The sequence below is a fragment of the Callithrix jacchus genome, chromosome 9 (genome assembly GCF_049354715.1).
Source record: "Callithrix jacchus isolate 240 chromosome 9, calJac240_pri, whole genome shotgun sequence".
NCBI classification, from domain to species: domain Eukaryota; kingdom Metazoa; phylum Chordata; class Mammalia; order Primates; family Cebidae; genus Callithrix; species Callithrix jacchus.
The window spans coordinates 103,835,370-103,853,397 of record NC_133510.1 but is presented as its reverse complement, the minus strand read 5'-3'; the positions used below and the strand labels follow the sequence as shown (position 1 = coordinate 103,853,397).

At 38.9% G+C, this 18,028-nt stretch overlaps 1 protein-coding gene across 4 annotated transcripts in view; it reads right to left on the bottom strand.

The window, feature by feature from the left end:
• ANO4 (anoctamin 4) overlaps positions 1–18,028 on the bottom strand; it is a 423,664-nt gene that overhangs the window by 393,296 nt on the left and 12,340 nt on the right. For all 4 annotated transcript variants that reach the window (XM_009004454.5, XM_009004455.5, XM_054238771.2 and 1 more), the window contains exons 2-3: positions 12,580–12,663; positions 6,227–6,478 (exon numbers count right to left, since the gene is read on the bottom strand). In XM_009004454.5, the coding sequence (XP_009002702.5) occupies positions 6,227–6,478; positions 12,580–12,663 (336 nt within the window). The remainder of the gene's footprint in view (positions 1–6,226; positions 6,479–12,579; positions 12,664–18,028) is intronic.

Sequence of the window (18,028 nt, the reverse complement as noted above, 5' to 3'; positions counted from 1 at the left end):
GCCTCCCAAAATGCTGGGATTACAGGTGCGAGCCACTGTGCCAGGCAAAGATTCTTCTTTTCTAAAATAGGTTGTTAAGTCGTTCTTTCAGGAGGCATGCATAGAATACATTTCCCAGTTTTTTTCCAAAAGTGTTCTTATGCTGACCTCCCTCTCCAGTGATCACTTAGCTGCATCTGGAATTCTGAATTGACCTGCATTTCCTTCAGCACCTTGAAGAGATTAATCTGCTGTTTTCTAGCATCTATCATTACTACTTGAAAGTCTGTCCTCAATTTGCTTCTCACTTACAGGGAATCTGTCTTTTCTCTCAGGGTCACTTCTAAGATTTTCTGATTTTTGCTGACTCTTCATATATTTACATATGGATATATTTATTTTTATTTGATGTTTCTTACATCAAAGAATTTGTGCCTCCTCATCAATTCTGGAAAACTTCCAGCCATTATCTTTTTAAATATTCCTCATATATATATATATACGTTCTATTCTCTTAATGCAGAACAGAATTTCTATTAAATGATGTTGAGCTTTTTCATTCTGTTTTGTACATTTCAACCTCCTCCTCCTTGTTTTTGTGTCTCATGTATCTCTGTACTTACTGATAATAGGGTAATTTCTTCAGATCTATCTTCCAGGCCTAATTGTCTCTTCAACTGTGTCTAATATGCAGTTTCAATGGTCATAGAAAACATACTTCCTACATGTGAAGATCTGCAATGAGCAAACAAGTACATGATCAAAACATTAATTCCTAATGCAAGAACTTTATTTGCATCTATTGTGGTAGCCATCATTAAAATTATATTGGAACACAATAAGAGCAAAATTCAATAAGTACATAAGAATTACCAATGGAAACAGAAAGAATAACAAAATACACTAAGGCAAAAAGGGAAAGAATTCACAGAGGAAACTCTTAGATCAACTGGGAAAGCTAAACTATAGTCATGGAAGAATTAAGATCTAGGGAGACTCGTAACAAGACTGCTAGCAGCACTAGTCTACGCAGAGATGGTGAGAGCTTGAGCTGAAATAATGTCAGTAGGGGCAGAGAGGAAACTTTGAAGTAGCAATATTTCTAAAGTAGACGTAACTAATATGTTAGCCAGTTGGCTGTGGAGGCTGATAGCCAGCAGAAGGTTAAGCATGGTGTCCTCATGGCCACTAGCATCCACAGTTCATTGCATCATCCACAGTCCCAATCCAGTTTTTCAGGAGGTACGCATAGAATACATTTTCTCAGTCTTTTTCCAAAGTGATCACTTAGCTGCAACTGAAATTCTGAATTGACCTTCATTTCCTTCATCACTTTGAAGATATCAATCTGCTATTTTCCAGCCTCTATCACTGTGTTTGTGTATCTCCAATATTCATATGTTGGAATTAGGATTCCAACGCATGAATAGGTGGCATTTGGAGATAGGGACCTTGGGAGGTGATTAGGTCATAAGGGTGGAACCCTCATGAATGGGATTAGTGCCCTTATAATAAGAAGGCAGAGGGCCAGCTCGCTCTGTCCTGTGAGGGTACAGTGAGAAGACCAGCCATCTAGAAACCAGGCAGAGAGCCCTTACCAGATGCCAAATACGTCATAAATAAATGTTTGTTGTTTAAGCCACTCAGTTGTATATTTGCTATAGCAGCCCAAACTAAGACAAAGAGACTATGCCAACATTAAACAGAATGAGAAATTCAACTTTCAGAGCTACCAGAAGGAAGTTCCATTCAGAGTATATGAGTTTTGATAGCTTGGGAAATATCCAGGTTGAAAGTTCCAGTAGGCAGCTATAAATACACATGTAAAACTTGTCAGAGAAATCAGACATGAAAATATGGCTTTGGGGCCATCAATATGCAGCTGGGAATTGGATAGAAAGGAAGGGAGTGATTGGGGATTAGCTGGGGATTCAGGAATGACTAGAAAGAGAAGTTGTGAGTAGAGGTGGTGGTGGTGATGGAAGTTACAAATCTTGGTCATCAAAAATTGTGTGTTAACATGGATACACAGAAGGGAACAACAGACACCCTACTTGAGAATGGAGGCTGGGAGGAGGGTCAGGATTGAAAAACTACTATGAGGTACTATAGTCACTACCTGAGTGATGAAATAATTTGTATAACAAACCCCAACAAAATGCAATTTGGCCAGGTAGCAAACCTGCACATGCACCCCCAAACCTAAAATAAAAATTGGAAGTATATAAAAAGTGAAAATTTAGTTTTACTCTTTTTCTATGACACTTACCAAGGAAGGAGTTACTTCCATTTTAATTTTTAAAATATCTTTCATGCCTTATTTTTTTCCTCAAAATATTTCTTGATTTAACTAGAATTCTTAAAGTATATCCCAAAGTCCAGCATCTAGTAGCAACTTTTTGAAGTGCAAAGTTTCTAATTATTTTCTCTTAAACCAAAGCCTATAAATTATTTGTAATAAATTTAATATCAATTAAATACTCTCATCCTTTACTTTTTCCAAAATTGTATATCACACCTACAAAAGTATCTGAGATGAAGATCGTTTCCAAGCTTTCTTTTTCTTTTTTTGAAACGGAGTTTTGCTCTTGTTACCCAGGCTGGAGGCTGGAGTGCAATGGTGCGATCTCGGCTCACTGCAACCTCCACCTCCTTGGTTCAGGCAATCCTCCTACCTCAGCCTCCTGAGTTGCTGTCTCTCAAATTTATTTTCTTGTAATTGAAGAAATAATTTAATAATATATTTTGCATTTTTACTAATATTACTAATAAGTTTTAATATTTTAAAACAATATATTTTAATACTATTAACATTTTAATAGCATATAAAACAATTTAAAACAAAAACATGTATGTGTGATCACTTCATGTGAAATTGTCTATCTTAACACCATGCTGAATTAGAATGCTTGTCTTCCTCCTCTACTGAACTCTGAGTGCCTGAGATAGGGGTGATGCCTTACTTAATTTTCTCTTCCAAGGACTTACCACAATACATAACATGGAATGGTAACTTAGTGTATATTGGATGGATGGATGGATGGATGGATGGGGCAAGCTGGACACTGGAGACAGTTTTTCTGTTATAAGGAAGAACTACATTCAGGGTGACTATGCAGTTTCACAAGTTGTTCGCTGCACAATGTGACAAGCAGTATTAAGTAAAATCTAATATAAGAGAAATCTACTGTAGAAATTAGTCACACAATGAAGGGAGAGGATGATGGAATAGGATGGCGACAATAGTTAACACAGCTAAATAAAATGAGAGCTCAAGAAGCTCTAGTCATTTAGTTAGTGTTCTGTTACAGTTCTTTCTAGAATTGCAGATTGGTGGTTTTTGTAAAACGGGAAAACAATCTTTAAATGTGTTTGGTAAATTCTTAAACATAAGAAAATTCCCACAATTTATAAATAATTGTACAGTTATATTCTGCCTTAAACATGTCAGCTCCTCTATATCAGTCTCAAAGTTTATAGAGAAGAAAGATAGCTTAGAATTGTGCAGGGATGTCTGGCAAAGTCTGGAATGTGTAGGGTACCCTAGTATAGTCGAACTGACCTATCTCACCTACAGTCTTCTTCTAACTAGCAACAGAAGCAAAAAATTAAATATAAATGAGTAATAAAATTAACTGTATTTTAAAAATGAAATAAAGTTAACTTCATTCTTTAAAACACAAATAAAAACAAAGGAGACCAGAAGCTTTCACACAAAAATATATATTAAAATCAACGAATTGTTGTAAGAAATCAAATAAATGTAATAATTCGCCTTCACATACTCATAGTTTGAGACTTACAGAGCTATACGAGCATCTATAACTCTCTATGATAAAGTGATTATCACATGCTTATGTAGTTAGTATATATTTGGATGTCCAGGCTTACTTTGTTAGGATACAAACAGTAAGAAGAATAATAAGCAGTTTCTTGTGAAAAAGTTGATTATTTTATTGCTAATGGAACGTTCCCAAGAATGAAGAGAATTATAAGCTTTTATTTCATTTGTGAAAACCTACAAGTTAAACATAGAACTCTCCTCCCAAAAACAGATCGACTCTGAGTGTAGTGCTGGATGGAGGAGAAAAAACGTCAACTAAGGGAGCCATGATAAAATGTTAATCTGGCAGCTGCCATTTCACACCTCTTTTTGCCGAAACAAAACGCCATAACCTTTCAGCTACCCTAGCCAAAGAAGACACTTTATATATTAACTTCTGATCTTATTAAACTAAAGCAAGCAGAATCAGCTTTCCTTCACAATAAAAGCAAAACCCAGAAAATTTCAAACTTACTATACAGAAACATTTTCAAGCCCCAAATAGTGATTTTTTTTCCGCTGTCAAATTGACCTTCAACAAGGACAGTCAGAAAGATGGTTACTTTTGCCATGTGCAGAGCTGATGGTATGCAAATGTTCTCCGTGCTTCTCAATACCAATCCCTATTATTTCAATTCAGCCGTTTGGCTAAAGAGTCTTTGGAGGTGGTCCCCAAGGTATGCATGGGAAACGCAGGAATCAAAATCCCAGGAAGGAAAAGCCTGCCAAATGCAGATTGCTGAAGCTCATTTTGTGCCATGGACACAGTCTCCCCTGGGGTAAGACCCAGGAATCTTCATTTTTAACAAGCACAGTGCTGATTCTTAACATTTAGTGAAGTCTGCAATCTACTGCTTTAAAGATTAGTTTTGATAATCTGGAACTTCTGCAACCTCAGCATCTCACCTCTAGGTGGCAGCATCTATGAACTGTCGAGTGTCCTAGTATCCCAATATTCAGATTTATTTCCAGAACCGGAATTAAACATTGGATTTGGCTGACTAAACCATTATCTCTAAGTGCTGTATCTATAGAGAGAAAACATGGCAGGATAGATTTTGCATAATTTAAACCTCCAACTCAGATTTTAGAAATAAAAACAATTAACTGGCCATCCTAGCATGGCCATTTCTGCACTATTTCGAGTGTGCTGTAAGTGATAAATTTTAAGGCAGGATGCTGTAAGCATTCTTTTTGCCCTGACTATTCAACTCATGACTTCCAAGGATCACACAGATCAGCAGTCAGCAAACATTTTCTGTAAAGGGCCAGATAATAAATATTTCAGGGTTTGCGAGACGTACAGTCTCTGTCACAATGACTCAACTCTGCCACTGTCATGGGAAAACAGTCATAGACAATTCAGAAATGAATCAATGTGGCTGTGTCCCAGGAAAGCCTTACAAATACTAAACTGTGCATTTTATATAACTTTCATGTGTATCAAAATATTATTTAAAAGTTTTTCCAACCACTTAAAAATGTAAAAACTATTCTTAGTTTCCAGGCTGTACAAAAACAGGTAGCCAGCCAGATTTGGCAGTAGTTTGCAGACCCCTGACATAGATCAATTTGGTGGAGGAACATGAATTGGTATTAACTACCGTATTCAAAGGTGACTTTTTGATGACTTTTTTGAATACACAAGTTTAGTCCAAGATAGATATCTTGTCACTAAATAGAGCATTAAATAAATTAAAGCCATATGACACATATTGGAATTTTGATTCAGAGTTGATTTCTAGATAACATTTTACTAAACAGAGCTAGCACTTAAGCACTTAGGTCAAATATTTTTTTCTCTCTGTCCTTTTTTTTAGACAGAGTCTCGCTCTGTTCCCCAGGCTGGAGTGCAGTGGCATGATCTCAGCTCACTGCAACCTCCATCTTCCAGGTTCAAGCAATTTTCCTGTCTCAGCCTCCCAGGAGCTGGGACTATAGGCACCCGCCACCACACCCAGCTAATTTTTTTGTATTTTTAGTAGAGACAGAGTTCCACCAATCAGTCAGGCTGGTCTCGAACTCCTGACCTCAGGTGATCTGCCCGCCTCGGCCTCCCAAAGTGCTGGATTACAGGCATGAACCACGGCACCCCACCCAAATATTCCTATACACATTCAAACTTCCTCTGGTATAGAAAAGGTATTAAATGCCAGTGAAAGCTGGGCATGGTGGTATACTGTAATCCCAGCTACTCAGGAGTCTGAGGTGGGAGAGATTGCTTGAGGCAATCAAGACCAGCCTGGACAACACAGTGAGACCCCCATATCATTAAAAAGAAAAGCCAATATGAACATAGAGGTATTGTGGGGGTCCATCACATCACAAAGCAGAAATACAGATGCAATTTATTCAGCAGGCAAATGCATGAAGGAATCTTGTATACACCCAGTCCTGAATCTCCAACAGGAAACCATCACTTACCTGTCGTGTCTTGACTCAGGGTTTCCTGGCTGCTACTGCTGTAAGAAGGCACTGGAGTGATAGACAGTGAGGCTGGACAGGACAAAGGCGTGGCCTGGTCAGTCTTGCGGGTGAAGGATCGGTGGTATACAGGGATGCCTGCATCTTTGGAGACGAAGAGAGGCAGATCTGATGGGAGGGTGGGTCTGCCTTGTACATAGGGATTTTTCCAGTGGGTTAGCCCAATTGCAACAGGCCCAGCAACATCATAACCTGGTGAGATAAACACACTAGGTAAGTGGCAGCAATTAAAGCCTTATAATGTGCTTATTTTTAAATTTCCCCAGAATCTTAGCTGTTAGGCAAACCAAATGCCACTTGAGATAAGAATGCATGTTCATAATAAACAGGCGGGCATCATCCCTCTTGATGGCTCTTGTTCACTTAATCGACTTATGTTTATTAAGCACATGATAAGTGCCCACTCTGCCTTCAAGGAGCTTAGAGTCCAATAAAGGAGATAAGACCTATGTTCATAATAAAAAATTATTAAAGGCCTACTATAAGCCAGAAACTTTGCATAACTGATCTTGAATCCTCACAGAAATGGTACAAGGGGACTATTACTATTTCAGTTTTACAGATGAGAAAACTGGACCTCAACCTGCCCTACATCGAGTTCCAGAGGCAGAACATAAACAGTTTTGACTCCAAAATCTATGTTCTTTCCCACAAACGACAACTAACCACAGTACAAGCAAGATGAAAGAAATAGTTTTAAAGTAAATCAGAAAGTGCTCTTTAGGAGTTCAGGGGAGAGAGCCCTTCTAGGTATAGGATCTGGGACATGGGGAAGGTAACATAAATTTGGATGAACTTGGGGATCACTATGCTAAGTGAAATAACAGAAAATGACTGTATGATCTCACTTACACATGAACTCTTGACATATACATACATACATATACATATATATGTATGTATATATGTATGTATATACATATACATATATACACACACAAAGAGTAGACCAGCAATTACCAACAGCAGGGAGGATCAGAAGATGTAGGTAAAAAATTACCAGTTGTAATTAAGTTTGTAACATAAATAAGTCTAAAGATTTAATATACAGCATGAGAACTAGGGTTAATTACTTCATATCGTGTGATCTGGAAACTTGCTAACACAGTAGATTTTAGGTGCTCTTACCACACACATTAAAAAAAGGTAACTGTGATGATGGTTATGTCAAGTTGCTTGACTGTAGTAATCATTTCACTATGTACATCAAGACATGTTGTGCACCTTAAATATATGTAGTTAAATGTATAAATATATAGTATCTGATTCATCATAAATGCTTAAATAAATAAATATATGTTATTTTTCCCCAAAAAAATAAAAAGTCTCTAAGGAACTTTGGACTCTCTAAGATTTCAGGTTTTACCATTTATTATATAAAATTATAGCTATTTTACAGCATACACTTAATTTTGAAGAAGTATAGTTCACACAGCTAAGTCTTCTTTGTTTAGGATATTTCTACATCATTTACTCTGAAAATGGAGTTCATTAGCAAATATTTTAATCGGCATTATTGCTATAAATGAGCTATGACAAGATCTGCATAACTATGATGAAATATAAATAGATGAGCCTCAATTTAAGAGCAAGAATGAAGCCACAGTATTTTTGAAGAGACAACCATCCAGGGGAACAACTGACATCCAAGGAGCAAGGAATAGGAAGGTCACGTTGGCAGCACTGATAGCCTGCCCATCCTCCCTCACCCACCATCATGTCCCCTTTTAGAGAGGAGGGCAGGAACAGGGGTCTCAATTCCCACTAGACCCAAAATTGTGAAGAAAGAGATGGAAGGAATGCCCAAAATTGTAAGCTGTCTTGAGAAAAAATGATGTTAACTATGTGGTTCTTAAATCTCTCATTCATGGGTAAAATGGGAATTTGCTATTAGAAAATAAGGAACTAATCAAGTATCTCATGGATAAATAGAATCGTTTTAGGAGTCCTTTTTCTGTTCCCTGGAGTTTTTGACTCCACTGCTTTGGACAAGACATAGGTTCACCTAGGAACTGCATTACTAGGAAATCCACACACGTGCTATTTTCCTAAATGGAACACCCTCACAAATGTGACACTTCTGTGTGAGATGACTATTCTGTAAGAGAAGGACTCAAGTACAAGAAATGAAAGAAATGAAGGACATTTTAGAAAAGAACTCTTGGATGATCCAGAGATCTGTCCTCCCTCTAGTTCTTTGAGTCTAAGATTATTATTTTTATTGTATTTATTTATTTATTTTGAGACAGAGTTTCACTCTTTTGCCCAGGCTGGAGTGCAATGGCGTGATCTTGTCTCACCACAACCTCTACCTCCTGGGTTCAAGAGATTCTCCTGCCTCAGCCTCCAGAGTAGCTGGGATTACAGCCATGCACCACCACACCCGGCTAATTTTGTATTTTTAGTAGAGACTGGGTTTCTCCTTGTTGGTTAGGCTATTCCACCAGCCTCGGCCTCCCAAAGTGCTGGGATTACAGGTGTGAGCCACTGCACCTGGCTAAGGTTATTATTTTTGTTCTTAGTATACATATTGCAAAAGTGCTTTGCACTGAACAGACTGTGAGCAGTGGACGTTGCCTCTTGCCTATGCAGAATCATTCAACTTCTGCCTCCCAACAGAGCCACAACTTCATTTGGGAATCTGTCCCACCCCATACAGCCTTATGACCCAGGACAGGTGGCCCTTATTCCCATCCTCATTCCTGTCCAAAGCCTCATGAGGGCCTGATAGGGCTCATGATAATGCCATCTCCCTTGTCAATGACTGGCTCATGGATGGCGGTGGGACACAGCCCTGCCCAATGAGACAGGAGGAATCTATCAAGGAGCTTCGCAGGAAAGTTTCTCAGCTCCTCAAGCAAAGGCCTGAGGAGGGCACCAAAGTTCCTTTCCCTCTGATCACTGTCATGTCTGAATCCAATTCTTGAAACTCTGCAACCATGTGACTGCCACCACGAAGATAAATTGAGAGAGGAAGGCACAGGGGAGAAGGTCTTTCACAATGTCATTGAGCAGCTTAATCAACCCATCCTAAAGACAAGCCTGCCTCTGGTGTCCCTGTTACGTGACATAATAAATTTCCTATCATTTTGGCCAATCTGAGCCAGGGAACTGAAGCAGTATTCAAGAGCCTTCTAGTTGCCAGCACCTTCTGGGAAGTGAGCATCTGTCACACCTACCTCCCCTTCAGAGGTTAGATATCTAGGGCTCCTGTGACAAAGTACCACAAACTGGGTGCCTTAAAACAACAGAAACTTATTTTTCTGGGGGCTATGAGTCCAAAATAAGGTGTCAGCAGGGCTGTATCTCTGAAGGATCTAGAAAAGAATCTGTTCCACACCTCTCTCCAGGCTTCTGTTGTTGCCAGAAATCCAGGGTGTTTCTTGGCTTGGAGATTCATCACTCATATCTCTGCCTCTGCTTTCACACAGCTGTCCCTGTATGGTCTCTGTGTCTCTTCCCTTCTTGTAAGGACACTTGTCACATTGGATTAGGATACACTCTAGTCCAAATGACCTCATCTTAACTCAATTACATCTGAAAAGACCCTATTTCCAAATACAGTCACAATCACAGGGACTGGTGATTCGAACTTCAAAGTACCTTTTGTGGGGGATACATTTCAAACCAACACCCTGACATGGTAGCTACAGCTGACTGGACCAGGAAGGGCACTTGGCCCAAGTCCACAAGATGTCAGGTTAACAAGAGTCTCATCCAATAGGAGCCCAATGACCTGGACTCAAATCCCAGGTCTTACTCTCATGTATCCTTAGGCCACTCTTCACCCTCTCAGGAACTCCATTTCCTCGTTTATAAAATGGGGGAAATAACAGTTTACCTCAGAATCTTTTTGAGGATGAGTGAATATAGAAAAAGTAGTTAGAACACAATGCCTGGCAAAAAGAAAGCTCCCCAAAAGTGTTCGTTAGCTACTTAATCACCCTCACACTATATACCGCTCCATCATCACTGAAAAGTGCCTTAAAAGAGAAGTCTCTACTCACAGCCCTCCCCTCCCTATTCAGAGCTCTGCAATGTGGCTTCGATCCCACCACCCACTTACGTGGCTCTCAGGATGTCACCAAGGCAGACTTTAATATTCAGCCTCCTCAGTCTGTCCTTCTAGAAGGTTCTCTGGGCTTTCCAAGAAAGGTGCTTGCTTGGTTCTCTTACCTCTGTCATTATTTCTACCCTCATTGTGCTTCCCCCAAAGATTGGTCCTTGGTCCTCCACACACACAGTGTACTAATTCTCACTCTTATTATCTCATCTTCTTCCAAAGATTCTACTGAACTCTCTGTGCAGATAGTGCTAATATCTTCATCTCTTGAACATTTTCTCCATATTTCTAATTTCCCATGAGACATTCTGAGGTGAGGACTGTCTTGTGGGCATATCAAATCAACACATCTAACCTATCACCATCACAGCCTCTTTTTGACTTCCACATTCCTGGAAACAGCTCAGACTCTGTTACCCTGATGCAAAAATCACAGGGAACACTTACTGTCCCCACATCCAGTCAATGACTAGTCCTGCCAGCAATTCCATCCCTCTCCCCGCAGACCTGCCTCTTCAATCCACCTCCCTAGTTTATTTCTGTCTCATGTCAAGACCACAGTCATGGCCACTAACTCTGTTATGATACCAGATTCTCCCACATGAACTTTATCCTGTTCACCACCAGAATAATCTTCTCTCATCCATACATTCATCTCATCAGCCTCCTACTCTGAATCCCAAAAGACCTCCTCTGACTTAGTTAATGTCCAATGTCTAATGTCTCTGTGAAAGGCATTTTAGGTTACTCAGTGTTTTCAAACCAGAGTCTACGAGGTCTCCATGAGAATTTTTAAACTGTCTCTGTTTTTCATTTAAAAGATAATATTAGCATATTCTGGACCAAGTCCTGCCACTTAATTTTAATGCCTGGGTTTACTTTTGTATTTCCATCAGGTTTGGCACCAATCAGTACTATGAATGAGAAAAGGGGAGAGATGGATATCCCAAGTTACATTCATGCCAAATGAAGATCTGATAACCTAAGTGAGCATTAACAGAGATTTCACAGGGGGTTGAACTCAAAAAGGTGGCAGCAATGCATAGTCATCGCGAAGTACCTAGCAGTAAAACTGTACTGAACTTGAAGAACCAACATCACTGCAGCCAGTACCATATTGCATTACAAAAAGTGACTGCATTTCAGCAAAATAACAACATACATCATATTAAATTAGTGTGGTAAATTTGTATTTTTATTTGGGTTACAGAATGTTAAATCTGATTTGCAAAATCAATTTTAATGGCTATTTGGAATACAAGGAAGTTCTACGTTTGAACGTACTTAAGTAATCTCATAATAAAAATAACTTAAATCCATTTTAGAGGTTCATCATTAATGCTTTGTATAGGCATCCACATTGCTGGAGTTTGAGAAATCATGGCATAGGGTTTAAGAGCTTGGGCTTTAGTGTCAAACAGACCTAAATTGAAATCTTGGGTAATTAATTTCTAGCTGGGTGGCAAGGCGCAAGTTTCCTCATCTGTAAAATGGAGAAATAACAGTAACTTCCTCACAGAGTTGTGATTAAATAAAATAATGAATGCAGGGAGCCAAGAGAAGCTGGCAGGTAATAAGTACAAAACAAACAGAAGCTGTAACTATAATCTTCAGTTTTCTTTTCTGATCTCTAAGTCACTGCCCAATATTCTAGAATCAAGAAAGTTTTGAAAGGAAATAGAAAGGGGAGGAAGGACCCAACCAAAATAAAAATGGTGCGGGTCACTCTTCTACTTTTGACCAACGTAACCCGTGTTTAAGGTTGAGTGAGCATAACAAGGAGAGAGTGTCACTTTGATATTCAGCATCACTCTAACACTTGCTTAGCATGTTCTCCAAAAAGCAAAGAGTAGACTTTCACTACACATTTTCAATTTGCACTTACACAATTTCTTTTAAAAATAGATTAGTATAAATCTTTAAAATGTAACTCAATTATACTATCAAGTGCGTAACAGTACAGTTGCTACATGAACGAAAGGGTTAAAGCAAATAATGAAGATCTGGAAAAAAGAGATGACACTTCCTCCATCTAATTCCATGCAAAAGCAGTAAAAATCCACAAGAGGGCGTTCCAGAAAGGTGAATCCACAAGCAATTGCTCCGATTCTGAAAATAAATGTCTATTCATTTATATTTTCTCTCCTCTCCTTCCCCAGCGGCTCCTTTGACCACTAGCTTTTCCAGACAATAATATTTTTTTATAAATCAAAATAACACAAGTGCTCACCTATGGTGACCTGGCTGACACAACTGTAGTAGCTGCCCGTTGTTGCAGAGGAAAGGTTATAACTTCCGCTGCTCACATCTCTGTCTGTTAAGAAAATAAAAGACAAGGTCAATTATAACCTGGCAGACACCATTAACACAATGTAAATATATGACTGGCGGCAAATAAACCAGCTCTCTGTGTCTCATTCATTGGTTCACCCACTGACACTTAGGGAGAGTCAGGTGCCAGACTCTGGGATGGGCACTTAGAACATTTCCATAAACAACCCAGGCAATTGCAGTTTCATGTCACCATTATTACAATGGGAGATGAAGGGTGCTTGGGCAGTTGGGGGCAGGGTGGGGAGACAGGAGAGAGGATGCCTGATCCAAACTATACAGCAAAAAATATCAGGTAAGGTTTCCTAGAGGAAAATAACATCCAAATGAAAACCTAAAAGGTTAGTGCTATCTGACTGGGCAAAAGGTGGATGAATCGATCGAAAAGATGCAGGCAGAGGAGCTATCATCCCCACCCTCCATCCTCTGGAGGCTAAGAGGCAGCTTCATGAGTTAGCAGCTGAATGCAGTAAGGGAAGGAGAGATGAGCAGCAGCCAGGTTGCAAAGGGTCATATAAAGCAAGTTAACAAGCTTGGCTTCTGCCTAGAAAACAGGATCCTATTTTTGTTTTAGAAAGATTACTTTGTGGCAGGTTTCAGGACAGACTGGAGGAAAGCAACGTGAGAGTAGAACAACTTATTTACTAGGCTGCTGCAGTATTCTATGAGAAATTAGTGGTGGTCAAACTGTGGGAGGAGTGGCAGTGGAGACAGACAGGAGTGGATGCAATGCCCTCAAAGGCTAAAAGTGCAGCACAGGCATCAAATTCCTCATTACTGTGAACAGAAAATGTTCTAGTTGCGGGGGGGGGGGGGGAGTAATCAAAGCCTCACAGGTGCATGCATATCAGCATTTTCACCCACAATTCATGCACAAGGTAGGCGCTACCCCCACATCTCTGATGGAAAGGCTGAGACTCCAGGTGGCTGAGTGCCTTGCCCGAGGTCACACTGACAGAATGTGACAGAACAGAGTTCAAATCTAGATCAGGAGTACTTAAAATTGTTTATGAAACATTGCAGGAACACAAAATTTAAAAACTTCTAGAAGATAGCATAGAAAAAAAATCTAGATGGCAGTGATGTTTTAGATATAGCACCAAAGACAAGATCCATGAAAAAAATAATGGATATGATGGATTAAAAATCTGCTACTCTGTGAAAGATAATACAAAGAGAATAAGACGACAGGCCACAGACTGGGAGAAAATATTTGTAAAATACATATCTGATAAAGGATTGTTATCCAAAATATACAAAGAACTCTTAAAACTCAACAATAAGAAAATAAGCTGACTTAAAAAAAAATGGGCCAATCACTTTTACAGACACATCACCAAAGATGATATACAGATGGCAAATATATACATGAAAAGATGCTTCACATCAGACACCAGAGAAATGCAAATTGAAACAAAAATAAAATACTCTACACATTTATTAGGATAGCCAAAATCTGTAAAACTGACAAGACCAAATGCTGGCAACAGGACATCTCATTCATTGCTGTGAGAATATAAAATGGTACAGTCACTCTAGAAGACAGTTTGGCAATTTCTTACAAAACTAAACATGTTCTTACCATACCATCCAGCAATCACACTCTTTGGTATTTACCCAAAGAAGTTGAAAACTTATGTCCACTCATAAACCTACATACAGATGTTTATAGCAGCTTTATTCATAATTGCCACAACTTAGAAGCAACCAAGATGTCCTTCCATAGAGGAAGGAAAATAATACTGTGGTATATCCAAACAATGGAATATTATTTAGCACTAGAATGAAATGAGCTGTCAAGCCATGAAAAGACATGGAGGAACCTTATATGCATAAAATTAAGTTAAGGAAAACAATCTGAAAAAGCCAAATTCTTTATGATTCCAACTAAAGGCAAAACTATGGAGACAATAAAAACATTAGTGGTTGCCAGGGATCAGTGTGGAGGGAAGAAACAAACAGGAAGAGCACATAGGATTATTAGGGCAATGAAATTAGTCTGAATGATACTATAATGGTGGACACATGTCATTATTAAATTACCCAAACCCATAAGATACACAATACCAAGGGTGAGCCCATAGTGTAAACTATGGACTTTAGGTGATTATGACATGTTGATTAGGTTCATCGATTGTAAGAGATGTACCCACTCCAGTGGGAGATATTGATAACAGGGGAGCATATGTGGGGACAGGAGGTGTTTGAGAACTCTGTAACTTCTTTTTAATTTTATTGTGAACCTAAAACTAGTTTAAAAAACAGTAACTCTTAAAACAACAACGTAGGGTATAAGTGATTTTAAAATAACACAATAAATACACATTATCTAATATAAACCACTACAGGTTAGAAAAGTCATGTTAAATAGTTACAAAACTGGCCTAAAGGAAACATTTGAACATTATGTGACAATATGAAAATTCTGATCTATAATGGTGAAAAGTATACATCTGAGGGGAAGAAATAATTATTAAGATTTAGTCATATGCATCCAAAGAGAAAAGGTACCTAGAAACATATCAATTCAGACTTTAAAGGGAACACAATGTGGATCACAGAGAAGATGACTTTGTAGGAGAATGTTCTTAGGAGGAAAGAATAGCAGGTACCTGGACAGAGAAGCCAGGAAATAGGAGTCATCTTTAAGGGGTTGTCTCTAGGTGCCCTTGGTTTGAAAGCAGTTGGGAAGTACTGACAAAAGCAGGTGGCAAGCCAGAGGAGACAGAAACAGTAGTGGCTCTCAGAGGCCACTGTAGGTTCACAAACAGAAAGGTAAATGCTAGGAAATCTTTTTAAAACTGTTTTTAATATGGGAAAACTAATTCTAGCAAGTGTATGTGGCCAACTCCTTCCCTAAGAAACATCTCCAAACCATCTCCAACCTCTAGAATGCTTCCTGAACAGCTAGCCACACCTCCAATAATAGCACTGGGCATGCAAGACCCACTGGTTTACACATCTCCTCAACTATGAGTTTGTCCAGGGCAGACCTACATGTTATTCAATTTGCAATTTCCAGAGGTTAGTGCTGTGGCTGGCATAAGGTAAATGCTCAATGAATGTTCACTGGTTTTAAAAAAGGAACAAAATGAACATTCGTGTGCATGTGTCCTTATAGTAGAACGATTTATAGTCTTTTGGATATATACCCAGTAATGGGATTGCTGGGTCAAATGGAATTTCTATTTCTAAGGCCTTGAGGAATCGCCACACTGTCTTCCACAATGGTTGAACTAATTTACACTCCCACCAAGAGTGTAAAAGTGTTCCTTTTTCTCCACATCCTCTCCGGCATCTGTTGTCTCCAGATTTTTTAATGATCGCCATTCTAACTGGCGTGAGATGGTATCTCAATGTGGTTTTGATTTGCATCTCTCTGATGACCAGTGATGATGAGCATTTTTTCATATGATTGTTGGCCTCATATATGTCTTCTTTCGTAAAGTGTCTGTTCATATCCTTTGCCCACTTTTGAATGGGCTTGTTTGTTTTTTTCCTGTAAATCCGTTTGAGTTGTTTGTAAATTCTGGATATCAGCCCTTTGTCAGATGGGTAAACTGCGAAAATTTTTTCCCATTCTGTTGGTTGCCGATCCACTCTAGTGACTGTTTCTTTTGCCGTGCAGAAGCTGTGGAGTTTCATTAGGTCCCATTTGTCTATTTTGGCTTTTGTTGCCAATGCTTTTGGTGTTTTGTTCATAAAGTCCTTGCCTACTCCTATGTCCTACTATAAGGACACATGTACACGAATGTTCATTGCAGCACTGTTTACAATAGCAAAGACCTGGAATCAACCAAAATGCCCATTGATAATAGACTGGATTGGAAAAATGTGGCACATATACACCATGGAATATTATGCAGCAATCAGAAATGATGAGTTTGTGTCGTTTGTAGGGACATGGATGAATCTGGAGAACGTCATCCTCAGCAAACTGACACAAGAACAGAAAATGAAACACCGCATATTCTCACTCATAGGTGGGTGATGAAAAATGAGAACACATGGACACAGAAAGGGGAGTACTAAACACTGGGGTCTATTGGGGGGAAAAGGGGAGGGCCAGTGGGAGGGGGAGGTGGGGAGGGATAGCCTGGGGAGAAATGCCAAATGTGGGTGAAGGGGAGAAGGAAAGAAAAGCACACTGCCATGTGTGTTCCTACGCAACTGTCTTACATGCTCTGCTCATGTACCCCAAAACCTAAAATCCAATAAAAATTTTTAAAAAAAAAAAAAAAAGGAACAAAATTAAGCAACAAACAAATGACTAATTCTCCTTCCTATTAATTTCAAAGAGGTTGCTGCAATCAATGAGCCCTGGGGTGAGAGTCAGAAGACCTAAGTTGGAAACCCAGCTTTGCTACACATAACCTCTTTGAACATGGCCAAGCTGTTTAATTTCCTTAAGTACTGGTTCCTCTACCTACAAATGGTGACAATAGTGCTTATCTCACTTACTGGGGGCAGGGAGGAGGTATGGTTTAAAAAAATAAATCGGCTACATAAAATACATAGTTAGCAAATAATTCTGTATATATTTGTGAAATCTGCTAAATCAGTAAAATCCAGGCTTAACACATACCAAACTAAGTACTCTAAAGTTGTCATTCCTTATTCTTTTTAAACCCTTCTCTAGGGATCTATCCTTATAAGATTTTGGAAGGAAGAAGACCTTCAAAGGAAGGTCAGTGGCATCAAAAATGTATACAATCAGAGAGAGAGATTTACAAGCACAGAAATGACTATGAATGGTGAGGAGAAAAGGAATGAAGAAAAGCATAATGACAAATTAGTAATCAACAAAGAAGCAGGATGCTTGAATTAGGAAATGAATGCCTAGGGAGAGGCTATAAACAAACTTGAATAGCAAAACTATGCCAATTTGAATCAAGTCTGAATGGTAAAACCAGGGCAATAATTTTGGTGGCAATATTTTCAAAAGACTCCAAGAGCAAAAGTATAAAGAGCCATGGCAATTGCTAGTGCAAAGTGATGACATGAAGGAAGGTGTTCCTACCTACTGGAACTAAAACAAAAAGACTAGATTTTACAGAAGAGCCTGAATATCCATTTAATCCTTTAAGAACCACCTTGAATTACATGAGAAAATCACGTCACTAGTGGGAAAACTTGAGACTATGAATGAGATTAATGAACATTGTGGGTTCTAGAGTCAGTAACCAGATTAAACAGTCTGTGCCAACCCCTGGACATATTATTTCTTCTCTATGTGGCTCTGTTTCCTCATATGTAAAATGGGAATAATAAAGGTACCTATAAGATTATATGAGCATTCAATTATTTAATACATGAGAAAGTCTTTATATAACAGGACCTACCTGTTC